The 13726-nt window shown below is 43.5% G+C and overlaps 2 protein-coding genes across 3 annotated transcripts; one reads left to right on the forward strand and one right to left on the reverse strand.

Moving 5' to 3' along the window:
* Positions 1 to 564: 564 nt before the first annotated feature.
* LOC109478404 lies at positions 565 to 3760 on the reverse strand. Its single transcript, XM_019779933.1, has 5 exons — positions 3614 to 3760; positions 1838 to 1918; positions 1402 to 1563; positions 830 to 946; positions 565 to 681 (listed from the first exon to the last, which is right to left on the reverse strand). The coding sequence occupies exons 1-5, from the start codon at positions 3758 to 3760 to the stop codon at positions 565 to 567; spliced, it is 624 nt and encodes a 207-aa protein (XP_019635492.1).
* A 3290-nt stretch (positions 3761 to 7050) lies between these two features.
* On the forward strand, positions 7051 to 13722 carry LOC109478523 (carboxypeptidase N catalytic chain-like). 2 transcript variants are annotated; one of them, XM_019780127.1, is made up of 12 exons: positions 7073 to 7291; positions 7675 to 7782; positions 8408 to 8553; positions 9020 to 9162; positions 10005 to 10098; positions 10393 to 10492; positions 10798 to 10950; positions 11327 to 11444; positions 11668 to 11841; positions 12161 to 12300; positions 12433 to 12532; positions 13031 to 13722. In XM_019780127.1, exons 3-12 carry the CDS (start codon positions 8465 to 8467, stop codon positions 13168 to 13170), a joined length of 1251 nt encoding a protein of 416 aa, XP_019635686.1. In that variant the 5' UTR covers positions 7073 to 7291; positions 7675 to 7782; positions 8408 to 8464; the 3' UTR covers positions 13171 to 13722. The 2 variants fall into 2 exon arrangements, with proteins under 2 accessions (XP_019635685.1, XP_019635686.1); XM_019780126.1 differs by lacking the exon at positions 7675 to 7782 and having other exon boundaries at positions 7051 to 7291.
* Positions 13723 to 13726: the final 4 nt, after the last annotated feature.

Here is a 13726-nt window from a genome sequence, read left to right on the forward strand (position 1 = left end):
AGCATCCCCATGGAAACCAAAGCCAAACTCTTCAACTCAATCTTCTTGCCAACCCTTACATATCAGTGCCAGACCTGGACCTTGACTAAACCCTTAGAACGACAAATCATCACGTATGAAATGAGGTGCCTGAGACGACTTGTCACAGTGGCACAGTGCAAAACATCTATTGTTATAATTCGTCAGTAAAGGCTAACAACAGGACCTATCTATGTCCTGGTATTGGTTCTCTAGTCTTCGATGATTGTCGCTCCTCATGCCACAGACATGCATGTTTCTAAAATGATTCAGACTCCGGTAAGTGTGCAATGTTTGGCGTTAGTACAGATTCTGAGACATTTCACCTACTGTCATTCTGTCTGTCAATCTTCTCCCCACCTACATGCTGTCAGCCTACTCTGTCCGGACAATCAGATACACAAATCCACAGGTCAGCCACCCAAAACAATACTTCCGTACCTGGAGGTAATAGATAAATAGATACACTACAACAGATGGGTCTTAGGCAACTACATGAATGGACGTTGTAAAAAAAATTGTTTATCCAGAAGAGCTGTGTTGTGTTCAGTCTTCACACGTCGGGCCCAACAGACGACCGATGCGACGCAGTTCTACCATGGCGGTGTCCATGTCTATCAGTACGAGTCGCCAGTAGGCCGGATCCACCTCTGTGGTTTCCAACTATTGACAAATGTAACGAAGCAAATCAGACACTTCATGTTTAACCCGAACTCATCAATTGAACCCAGAACCTTCAGATTCTAAGCCATCAACCCTAACAACAAGACCACCTTACCACCTACTGTGTCTTTCTTTCAAATATACTGACCGGAGATATTCCACGTTCCGCATAGTCAGCCAGAGCTTGGGTCACCCTGTCTTCAACCGCCCCAAGGGTCAGGTAGAGAGGTGCATGCGCTCTGATGCTTTCCTTGATCTTTGTCACCTGTAGGTCAAAAACAAGAACAAGTTCAACACGTGTTGGAGAGGTAGCAGGGAAAACCGTAGTTGTCTTGTATAATCTTTGCCCATATATAGGAGAACATTTAGTTCGTAGTGTGGTTCGATAGGACTCGGTGTGTCCGGTATTCTACCCTTTACTGCAACGTTCGTTGATTCATCAGTCAACCAACCAACCAACCAACCAACCAACCAGCCAGCCAGCCAACCAACCAACCAACCAACCAATCAACCAACCAACCAACCAACCAACCAACCAACCAACCAACCCACCAACCCACCAACCAATCAATCAATCAATCAATCAATCAATCAATCAATCATTCAATCAATCAATCATTCAATCACCAATCAACCGATAAAACTGAAACATCCCATTACTTTTAGGACATAAAAAACGCAAATTCATTTCAAAGATGGAAGAATGGAGAGATATCGTACAAAAGAAGACAGCGAGCTGGCCAGCCTGCTCTGTTCTGCTTGGTAACTCTCCAGACATTCCCTGAGTTCCCCGGGACTTTGTTGGTTGGCCACTCGGAGAAGGGTGTCCCTGAACCGGCCCAGCACCGGGGCAAGGAGTCGGGCCCGCTGGATGGGAGTGACCTGGGAAGAAACACGAATTCACAATCTTTAGTAGAATTCTCGATGTTTTTTACTATATTCAGAAATAGTATATACATAAGGCATGATCTGTTCCTGTAAGTTGTACCACCTACATGTAGCTTCCTTGTCTGTATAGCGTGTATATACGCGCCCTCCGGCATAATGCACCAGTTTTACTCACATTGTGGTTCATTCGATGGCTATCATAGCCGACCATATTCTTTAACACCGTATACACCGAAAGAAGGCGGGTCGTTAACCCTATATTACATACCCCGCGTGGCTTGCGCAGTAGAATGCTGGAATTTCCGATAAAGCTTCCTGACAGTTTTTGCTCGCCGCAGTGGGTAGTTTGCTACAATGCAAGAAGGGAATTGAGGTTAAAACAGGCAATATAACTAGAGTTCCACAACCTCATAATGTCGCCAAATGACGTTATGACTGACGATTTATAAATGTTTATCATTGCTTATAATACTCGTATGTCAGTTCATCATATTCTCATTTTTAACAAACGCCCCCTGTAGTTTCCGAACAAGCTGCTAGGAGGCCCTAACTCACGTCACTTCTCGAGTACAAAAATCCCGTGACCCTAGCACGTCCAAATCACGAGATCTGCTGCAGTACCATAGCAAACCACCAGGGAAAATCTAATCATTTCGAGGTCCCATCAAGACCTACCCACCTACCAAATATCAAGATAATCCGTGTAAGCTTTATCGAGTTATCAAGTTTACAGACAGACAGACACCTACACGCGCGCGCGCGCGCGCGCACACACACAACACACACACACAAACACGCACACACACACACAAACACAAACATGCACACACACACACACACACACACACACACGAACGACGACACAACCTTCTTGGCATAGGTTACACAAGCTACACTACAAAATGGTATTGCGGGTGTATATATGGCATGGCCTTAACATTCACGATGATGTACGTTCGATACTGGCCATTTCATGTCACCGATTGTGTGATGTGTGGGTTACTCCGATGCTGAAATTCCATTCATATAGATAAGAAAATCAATTATCTACACTCTCACACTACATGCTATACTTAAGAAATGAGAAGGAGAAGAGATGAGCTGGCAATAGTTTTAATGTTCTGAAACACGGGAAAACGCCCGAATATTTCAGTAGGAGGTTGGTCAAGCCCCTTTTCAGCGAAATGTATTATTACTTTCCGCGAACGTAAAGCGAAATGTACATGTATAGATAGACTTGGATCCACGCATTTTCCAGCAAAGGGTCTCAAACATTTGCCGATGATTAATATTTCAGTAGGAGGTTGGTCAAGCCCCTTTTCAGCGAAATGTATAATTACTTTCCGCGAACGTAAACCGTCATAAGAAGACTTGCTAATGACTCAGTTTTGCCAGTGCGCCCTTAAGCTTGGCCGAAGGCTGGGCGTGGTCGACAATTCTGCATACCTACATGTACCTACCTAGTCCCGCGACCTGTACTGGTCGTTGCGGGGACAAGGTAAACAAAAATATGGACATGTTCGACATAGCGACAGTGGTTCCTTCAACAATGGGGGGTGGGGTGGCGACAGTGCTGCGCACTTCACCCCGCACGTACAGTGTGCAGCGAGGCTTCACAACCTGTTCCAAGTCCGCCATTTCGCAAAGGCGCCGAATTCGTCTTGAGGTCATTCTTCTGCCGCGACCCTTCACAGAACTGCCCTGTCCTGCCATGTCGGTGGAGAGCCTGAACACTGTCACTGTCACTGTCCTGACCTCCTTGACTAGAATTTGAGTTATATCGAAGTGTTCTCGAGCTGAACATGACTTGGGAATCACAAGCTGGGGGAAGCTTGTATTATGCCCGACCGACGTGAGTCACGCGAGCTAGGTCATAGTTTAATAACCCGCGGGCATCAGCCATAGTTTAGAGTACATATATAAACTGACTGAATTTGTGCTGAGCTCAAATGCTCCCTATGCAACCAAGTAAAGCCCCCAGTACCATAAGTATTCATCATAAAACCTTCTAAACACATTCGGGGGAAATTGAGGACACACTCACCTGTAAAACGCTGTCAGCTGACAGGACATTGCGGATGTACCGAGAGAAGCGACACGCCACCACGGCTGGGCGTCGCACGTTGCCGAGGGTCAGGCCGCACAGGACGGTATAAAGGAGGGTCACGGACACAAGACGGGACGGTGACATATTGTAGAACTGTGTTTGGAAAAACTTCCTTTATTTCTACGAGTGAGAAGTTTTTTTTCATCTGTGATTAACAGTAAACATCAAAGCTCACCATCCGAAAACTATTTTCTATTAAAACATCTGTAACCAGTGTACATGCTTTATTTATATGGCGCAAAGAACATATTTCACATGCAGAAAATAGATATTGCTTAAAGAAGAAGCTTTTAAAGATTTGCTCGCACATTGAAATCTTAGAAGTGTATGGTAGTTGTATATACGAGCTAACGTGGATATTAGTTACTAACCTGGATACTGTCTTCTCAAAACTGACAAACTTTGGCTTCTCTGACAGTTCCAAGGTGTTATGATCCCTTCTTCGGTATTCGCCTACGTCTGAAGATCCGAGCCTTTTTTCGGGCTATTTATTCCGAGAAGGCCGAAATTTGCGATGATTAATTTCTCTGTGGGAGTTTAAAGCCCCAGTAATTACCCCAGTAACTTTCCTGAAATATATACACCAGGTAAAGTAATCAAAAGAAGGGTTGGTGAAGACCCAATATTTCAAAAATCTCTTATTTGATAGGAAGAGCGCAGAATGAATGTCAAGGATACGCCTGCAGTTATGATATGATTTCCGAAGACAGAAGTTTGTTCAGGTCACAGGTCATCCTTACAGACTACATACTACAATTTTTGATGATTAATATTGCAGTAGGAGGAGGTTCGGAATACCTTTTCTTGGCAAAATGTATCATTACTTTCCGCGAACATGTACAGTAACCTTCATAAGACGACTTCGGAATATTTTCAACGTTCATCATGTTCAGTGACATGCATTAAAATGATGTTCATTCATTGTTGTGGAACTATGTAAAAGATCCTTAGATGCGGATACGAGAAGACCAGACCGTACAGGCGATAAAGACTACATGATCCCTTCCCCAGGACTGCAACCAATCAGGTTTGTACTCCAGCACATCCCAGCATGGCACTTTCTCAGACCAAAACTGTCTCCTGCGTTAAGTTACACTTTCATTTGGTTTCTTGGTCATAACATCCATAGTGTCTTCGTATCAAGAGGAGCATCATTGAAACTGACCGCACTCACCGCTAACGTACAAGAAGAGATTTCTGGGTAATAACATATTACTCGTCTTTCAGACACAAGAATTTAAGACGGTAGCAGAAAGAACATTTAAGGCATAGCAGTATTATGCTAAAATGCAATAAAAAAGAAAGTTGAGAAACAGTCGCTTCCCGTAAGTCTCAAATCTTCCATATACGCCATAGTGCATACTGATCTAGTCTGTTTCCATTGAATCATCATCTCATGACTGTAAAACCTGAATAGTATACCAAGAAAAAGTACAATAATCAGCTCGTCAGAAATCAAATGACACCGCACGGTCTGGCCGCCCACTCAAACGAATGTAACTTTGTAAGACCCATTCATCGATGGCATTTTGCCATGTATGCTGGGGGCCGATATTGTATTGTCCGTTAGTTAGTTTGTTAGTTTGTTTGTTGGTTGGTTGGTAAGTTCACTTACGTCCCATCGTAGGATGTAAATAGCTGAAGCAAGGTACTCATGTTCTCTCTGAGTCGATTCGGAAGTTAACAGGACTCGTAGAGCTTATACCCCCCTCCCCAAAGGAGTTTGTACCTTGAGGCAAGGACTATATATGTTAATGTGACCATCTCCAGTCGAACAACTTAAGCCCCGCACCCTTTTCTATTTAAAGCACCTCCGTCAAAAACAGCACGGGGAGGACAAAAAATGGCCGCTGTCGCCGAAATGCCGCCCGACTTCGGATTCGCGTTTATCTTTGGCAGTGAAGAACTTTCAGAGCGGGGCCAAGCTAGAAAGGGTTGCCTTCTCAACTTGTTGAATGATACATTCACAGATTAGAATCGTTTGAGGAGGGCCGCGTATCTCGAGTCGGAATTGCACGTGCCTTAACAACAAACATTTTACATTCACCCCCAACACCACGTTTGCATACATGAAAGTTGACGGACAAAATGACAGATACGTCTGTCATTTTGTTTGTTTGTTTGTTTGCTTGTTCGTTTGTTTGTTTGTTTGTTTGTTTGTTTGTATGAACCATTTTATATTCATGAGAAGCTCAATTTGGCCCGGTGGTTTTTATTGAGATCATGATGGGAGAGGTAAGGGTCAGACAAAATACATCAAAAAGATAAAGTTGACATCATTTAATGCCCTGATAAATCTATACATATACATTTGTATTAATATTTGTATTTGTACACGTACGATATTTACATTGATCTATCCGTGCCCTGAGGTTATGTAAGAACTGTCTGAAATGACAAGTGGAAAGACGAGATTCCACAACAAGAGAATCGAAGGTCTAACCAAGGTCCAAACATGGTCATGATCAAATGGCCGCAGGCCATAACTTTCACCTGTCACAGACATGCATTGTTTAGATGCACACCTCCTTTCCACTTCACATTGCACGCATACACACCACGTTATATTTTAGCCGTCGATATTTTTGCGCGTAGGATTGATAAAGACCGTAGCTTTTTACCTTCGGCAATAAGGTTATGTTTTCAGAGGCGTTCGTTTGTGTGTCTGTGTATGTATCTGTGTGTCATTACTTGCTGTGGGCCTGTGGCCCATATGCGCCCATAGATATTGCCACATCTGTCCAACACGTTTTCATCAGACTTTGTACATATACCCTGATAGTGACCTAGTGGGTAGGAAGGTCACCAACAGCCACGGTCCAACAGATTCAGTGCTCATGTTACCATGGCTACCCTCTTACGTCATGGTGTGTCATCACTCCCACATGCTCCAGTTCCGTGGGCAACATGATCTCCGAGCAGACGTAGGGTGCAGCTGAATGTTTTACACATGTTTGTGTGGCATTAGAAAGGCATGTGACATGTGACGTGATGCCATCTGGGTTTACGTCACCAAGTCCCTCACACCTAGCCCCAGCCGACTTCGAACATCTGCTCTTTTGAGACTCCCAGCGTTTGATCAAAACTTGGCAATTCACTATAGAAAAGAAAAATTGCAAATACTCCTGTGTCTAAGTGTGTGTTCGCCTTCAGCAACCTCTAAGCAGATTTTTCGGTAGCTAAGACAGTACCCAATAGGCAACCGTTGATTTGGCTAGCTACCGGACAACGGTAAACGTTGCATTAATCGAAAAAGGTAACAATATTCCAAATCTACGTCTGCTTGGAGAGTTTGTCTTCAGCACGGTACATGTCCTCAGCACAGTTACCATGGTCACGGCAAGTTGACGTGTCCGAATGTTTACCCAGATGTCCGCTGCAGGGGCTTCATTCTGGGAACCCAGGGTCAGAGTATTTCCGGTAGGGATATTATATATATATAAGTCCGGCACGGATTTACAGCAACAGTCAACCGCAGGATTTCCGAGTACAGCGAACGCAACTGGCAGTCCTTCCGTCGTGACGCCGGCTCACCACAGTAGAGGGAGCACTTATTCCTTCCCAGAGAGACCACAAGAACCGCATAAGACACTTCGGTCGGACTCCAGCTAGCTTGTAAGTCTCTTCTTCCGTTCTAAGGTCAAGTGCGTACATAGTCTACTTGGACTTGTCTGGTGTCTCCCAGTGACTCCACTGGAATGCTGGAAAATAATAGAAATTGAAGGCAAGCAATGGCATACAGTAGGTAGCAGTGTACTCTTGTGGTCGGATAATTCCTCTGTCTACCAGTCTCGTATTTGCCCAATGTCTACTCTTTTCCAGGACGTTTATTGTAGAGACTGGGATTTGTCCCAATCAAACGTTAAATCTACATAAAAGTTGCATTCGTATATACATGTAGGAATTCATTTCATTAATTTGACCATGATGATTTCTAATTAGGACAGAAGGTTCTAAGTCTCTTCACATTTGGCTTTCTGTATACCTCATTGCTACAGTCTATCGTAGAACGTGATTGGAATTCAACTGATTGTGTGAACTCTGGGGGAACCTGCAAAATCTGCCAGTGGGCCGTCGCAACTTCAACCCACTGACTCTGAGGAAAGGTCGGAGACCTTGGTAATCTCCAAGTAGACGTAGGGTTGGGCTCGGTGTCTTACGTGTCGGTGTCTGGTCACATTCGTCGTACGATCGTCGTATGATTGCAAACTGTGTGTGTGTGTAGTATGTGTCGCACGAAACTCCGCTGTCTTGTTACTGAAAGGCAGTCTTAGACTCGCTGGAGTGTTGCCCCAAAGGGCGTTCAGTATACAAACCTTCATGGATACAAACCATTTTAGACGTTTGATTCTGTCACAGTCTGCTTGAAAATTCTACGACATCCAGATTGTATGACGACCTGCGACTCGTACCGCGCCGTAACAGTAGTGTTTTACAGCATTGTGGGTCTTTCAAGTGGTCTGCATTGTTCCAGCTCTTCGTCTTCCACTCAGGGAGTGCAAACACTTTCCCGGACCTTTCATCTGCTTGGAGATTTAGAACCAGCACATTGTTGTGTCTTGGTAATTAGACGTATCAATTACGACTGGATGATCCTGTTTTACAACTTGCGGAAGGTGTGCTGTCCGCCATTTTTTCAGGCATAGATGTACGGATGATTCACACTTTTCATGATGTAGCAGACGGGACAATAAACTCACCACCGGTACTTTCTTCCTGAATGATGTTTAGCATCCTGACCTCTTCTGTAGCTGTGGAGGCCCATGAACAAAGAGCACAACGCCCAACATGACAAACATCTGGAAGCTTTCCTTTGTTCTACTGACCATACAGACAACACTCGGAGTGAGGCTACGTTACGAGTTCGCCCATCACCGGTATGGCAATTTTTTTTATTAATCCACATAAAAAATAAGACGAAAAGTGCATTTTTTTCTAACAGCACCACATATAAAATAAATATATATATATGTATATGTAAATAAATGTAATACCAATCCTAAAGCACGCCAATCCTAAAATCCTAAAAGCGCTGTATATTCATGTATATTTGTGTAAGTAGCATACTTTTGGAATCGCATTCAGTAGTTGTGGAAGGTGAGCCTCTAAGGACATAACAGAGATTAGGGCTATCAGATATAGCATTTAAATCAAACAGTCGACCCGAGTTAAATTTTCTAGGTTATCAATAAAGTTCGCTCCATGCTTAATGGATTTGACACACTCTGATATTTGGCACACTCTTATACTAGTATTTAGCAAACTAGTACACTGATATTTGGCACACTGATATTTGGCACACTCTGATATTTGGCGAACTCTAACATGGTATCGTCTCGGCAGATATGGTGATCTGCAGAGAATCCTCGCGGAGACGCACGCGGCGTGCCCGGACATCAGCAGGGTGTACAACATCGGGCGGAGTGTGCAGGGCAGGAACCTCACAGTCATCGTGTTCTCTGACAACCCGGATATCCACGAGCCAGGTCAGAGATCGCCAAGACATGATGGTTCAATTTTGAGGATGTTTAACTTTAACAGCTTTTAGAGAAATAGAACGATCGTCGTACGAACGCAAACTGAGGCCATTCCTGGGATAGTCGTGGCAAAGCATAGAAATAAAGGTTCGGGGAACATACCTCACATCTCAAATTTTGTTTAGTACGTCTATCAAAAGACAGAAGTATTACTAATTCCATTTTCTTGAACATTTGTTTCGCTTTGGTTTGATTTGATTTGATTTGTTAGTAAATTTAAAACAGAAAATCAAATCTGAATTGAGAATTTCTTACAGTTTCTAATATTTCAAAGCATTTAACAATTTAAGTAAATTAGACTAAAATGACTCCACACTCATTACGTTACGAATGGTTTACTTGACCTTTTATCCGGCCAAGCTTTGCTGACTTTGACTAAGGTTTACACGAGACCGTATGGGGTCCGGAAATTAAAGCTAACCAAGATTATGGAGTACCGAATGAAAGTTTACATTGAAGTCAGTCTGTGACGTAAATGTTTAACTTGGTCTGGACGAGGTGTATAACCGAAGGGAACATGCAGACTGGAGTTAACCTGGTTCCAGATTTAATTCATATCACTAGTGTCTCTCTCTTCCCAAACACACACTTGCTATAATCAGGTATCTCGCTGTTACCTTTATCGCTTTTGATTGGATGTTAAGTTATACTTATTCTGGTGTCTTATAAGCCTATATGGACTACGTGAATTTGTCACAAGGCTCAATGGTAAATCAAACATTAATTCATTAATTCTTTCCTTCATAGATAGCGTAAAAAGAAGCATAAAAAGGTTTGTTTTTCACCCCCAGGGGAGCCTGAGGTGAAGTACGTGGCCAACATGCACGGGAACGAGGTGACCGGTCGGGAGATGTTACTCCTCTTCATGCAGTATCTCTGTAACAGGTAAACATTAAGCCTGTATTTCACTATCTCTCGCCTGTTATAGCCTGATTGGACCTCCTCCCGGGGGGCTTGTGGAAATACACTTCTAACTCATGAGAACCACGAGATTTTACTCCTCTTCATGCAATATCTCTGTAATAGCAGCAGTGACTAAGAGTGATGACAAGTGCAACGTTGGTCTGTATATACCGAGAAATGAGTATCAGTTACTTCAGATTGAGTGTTCGTTGCCAGTAAGTATGTAAGAGATGCTGATTTTTCTTGATTAAACTTATAACCCTAACATTCCGACAGCTATAACAGCGTCAGACGGGTGAAGCGGCTGATAAAAACCACCAGGATCCACATCCTCGCCTCCATGAACCCTGACGGATACGAAATCGCAGCACGGCGGGTAAGAGTCTGGCACAAAGTTTACACACTCGCTCATGGATGGCATTTTCTTCTCATCACCTGATTGGAATAAGAGATATTGTTTTGTGTGTGCGCGCACACCCACCGTTGCAAATCATTTACGAAAACCCTTTCCACAGATCTGTGAATTTCAAGGTCACAAAAACCTCAAACTACTCCTCGGAAGTCTAAAATCGCTGACTTCTTGTTTTGCCTAGTGCATGTATTAGCCTTTGATAACCCTTTTCGCCATTTCTGTAAACCATAGACATTGAATGGTACTGCCCATTTTGTCATGTCTGTTAGGGCCCGGATAACAGCTGGATGAGTGGCCGGGAGAACGTCCAGGGCATTGACCTCAACAGAAACTTCCCAGCGCTCAACACCATCGCCTACCGCAGTGACCAACATGGCGGTCCGACTCACCACATTCCTATTCCAGACAGTTACTGGAAAGGGGTATGCGTTCTTTCTTTTTCTTTTTCTTTCTCCTTTATCCCTTCCTGCATCTTTCCTGTCCAATCTCTCAACTATCTTTTTTCTGTTCATCGTTTCATCAGATTGGTAAACCAATGGATAACCAGTTCGTTCTTTACATGCACGTGCGGTCCCAAACGTGAGTACACCAGTCATTGACCGAGACGGGCGGGGATACAAACTCACGATCGGGACCGCATTCTCGTCGCAGCGCCACCTAGTGGCGAAAAGTAGCCCCGATAATTTTTACCCTAAGGAAGGTAGCAGACTGACTTCGGAAACGTTGGTATGTGTTCTTACTTTGGTTGTGTGAGAAGAACTTTAATATCCAAGCCCACTCTGTTACCTTTTTGTACAGAATGTCGCACCTGAAACGGAGGCTGTCATCAAATGGATAAAGCGGCATCCGTTCGTCCTAAGTGCCAATTTACACGACGGAGCGTTGTTAGCAAACTACCCTTACGACCAATCTAAAGGTATAGTACTTTTTGATCTTAAAATTTTTATTCTCGTTTGTCTCATTTCCGAGACCCCCAAAAAGACTTAACGTTCTCAAAGAAAAGAAAAAGCTAACGCCGAAAATATGCCTTGGTGCAACCGATATGCCTTTATACAGGCTATACAGATACAGCAATCCTTATCCATAGATGCATCATTATTGACGTTTTGTTAACCAATCAAAATGCTGCCTCTTAATAGACGGCTCATGGCAAAGCTACGCACGTTCCCCCGATGATGCCATCTTCCGCCAGCTTGCCTCTGCCTACGCTGATGCTCACAGGACCATGGCTGACTCAGGCTGTGACTCCGGCTCGGATTTCAGCAGCCAGGGCGGCATCACAAACGGAGCCGCTTGGTACACCACCACCGGAGGTACGTAAGACTTCAAGGCATCAAGTTTTCTTCCTGTCAATCAGAAGGTTGCTTCCATTGTCATGAATGAAATACATGTCAAACACGCACATTTGTCCACCTCCAGACCACATTAGGACAACCTGGCCAATGTGACCATTTTTGGGTGGTCTCTTACACAATTCATTGATACAAACATTAAGAAACCTGTCAAGACCACCTGTCCACACAACAATACAGACAGGATTTTATCTTGGCTAGTATTCACTGAACACTTGCATTATGTCATAAATAAGAACAATGCATGCCTACAAATTTCTTGTTTTGACACTGCTTCCAGGAATGCAAGATTTTAACTACCTTCACACCAACTGTTTTGACATCACTCTGGAACTGTCGTGCGACAAATTCCCGAAGGCAAACGTTCTTCCGACGGAGTGGAGAAACAACAGGAAGGCGCTGCTTTCTTACATCGACCAGGTAAGGGCCTGGTCACAGTCGTGGCACTATCGTCGTACCATTGCGAACTGTGTCGTACAAATTCAGCTGTGCTAAAGTAGTATTTTTAAAACACATCACATGCCTGCAGTATCTTTTTCCTTACTTCCCTAGGCTCACAAAGGCATAAGAGGCTTCGTGTTGGATCGTGATCTAAATCCTATCGAGGGAGCGGTCATTCACGTACACGGGATTAATCATGACGTCACAACAGGTGCGTTTAAGTCCTACCTAGCAGGGTCTAGGGCTGGTGTTTTTGTGGGGGGGGGGGGGTGTCATGTCAGCAACATTACCAGAAACAAGAAATCTTAAGTATTTTGGGTTTTGGTCGCCTTCGTGTTCACAGACCTGCGAAATGTGTTTGGGAAACTGTGGACAGAACTGTATGGTGTAGTTTAATAGGATATCACATTCAGACACCTCCTTATCAATTAACAGCCAAAATCACCTCCAATCCACCATGGAACCAAAATCAATTAGGACAAACCAAGTAAGCTTTTTTAAAAAGTTCCTTGGACAAATTCATAAACCCTGAGCCACCCAAAACAATACTTCCATACTCATAGGTGAAAACTCTTTGATAGACTGGGAGGGGGGCAATGTGATCTACAAACATTACAGTATATAATAATGGTCAGCAGTAGTCAATGGTCTAATGATTAAATTAAAGGATATATGAGATGTGGACAGTAATATGTTTTGCTACTTGCAGCAAAAGACGGTGATTACTGGAGAATGCTAGTCCCTGGTACCTACACAGTCACTGCTTCTTACAACGGCATCACCAGGAGCAAACAAGTGACAGTCTTCAATGGAAGGGCACGGATCCTGAACTTTAACCTTGATGTCTAGAGAAAAAGGCATGGTGTCCTAAAGCTCTACATTCGTACGGGGTTATGTTCTAACACCCCTATGTTCTGATAGGTTCGGGCTGTCTCTAGGGCTTAACGAACGTAGTTGTGTAGGGATGTTGTAACATACTCTCAAAGCAAAGACTAGGTTTGTTTTGGGCGCTTTTTAGACAGTTCTAACATATGAGAAGTCTAAACTATTCAGACATACATGACATTGTACAAACAAAACGACCTGTGCCTGCTCAGAATCCAATTTAACCATTCTTGTGAAGGCACAGATTTAAGGACAGACACAGACAGGTTTTAGGTTAAAATAATTCACTATGTGTAACATAATATGTACACTTGTACAGTAATGCAATGTAGCTTTCAGGCACCATATGTTTAGGTCTTAAAATGTCTGAAATTGTATTCCAAAATGTTTCAACTTCTCAACAGCTTGATATGTGTCCAGTCCAGAATGTCACATTTGACAAAAAAATCAAACGGGTGAATCTAAGAACCAAGGAATTGAAGTGGCCAAACTGACAATAAAATCAGACATGACAGAGCTA

This window comes from Branchiostoma belcheri, unplaced genomic scaffold (assembly GCF_001625305.1).
Source record: "Branchiostoma belcheri isolate BF01 breed outbred unplaced genomic scaffold, Haploidv18h27 scaffold44, whole genome shotgun sequence".
Lineage (NCBI taxonomy): Eukaryota > Metazoa > Chordata > Leptocardii > Amphioxiformes > Branchiostomatidae > Branchiostoma > Branchiostoma belcheri.

Excerpts from the sequence above, each read along its gene's own strand:
- LOC109478523 (XM_019780126.1), top strand. The coding sequence starts at position 8,465 with ATGACAAACATCTGGAAGCTTTCCTTTGTTCTACTGACCATACAGACA. Across the intron at positions 10,099-10,392 it reads ATGCAGTATCTCTGTAACAG|CTATAACAGCGTCAGACGGG; the intron begins GTAAACATTAAG and ends ACATTCCGACAG. Across the intron at positions 12,301-12,432 it reads TGCTTTCTTACATCGACCAG|GCTCACAAAGGCATAAGAGG; the intron begins GTAAGGGCCTGG and ends TTACTTCCCTAG.
- LOC109478404 (XM_019779933.1), bottom strand. The coding sequence starts at position 3,760 with ATGTCACCGTCCCGTCTTGTGTCCGTGACCCTCCTTTATACCGTCCTG. Across the intron at positions 1,564-1,837 it reads TACTGCGCAAGCCACGCGGG|GTCACTCCCATCCAGCGGGC; the intron begins GTATGTAATATA and ends GTTTCTTCCCAG. Across the intron at positions 947-1,401 it reads CCAGCTCGCTGTCTTCTTTT|GTGACAAAGATCAAGGAAAG; the intron begins GTACGATATCTC and ends TTTGACCTACAG.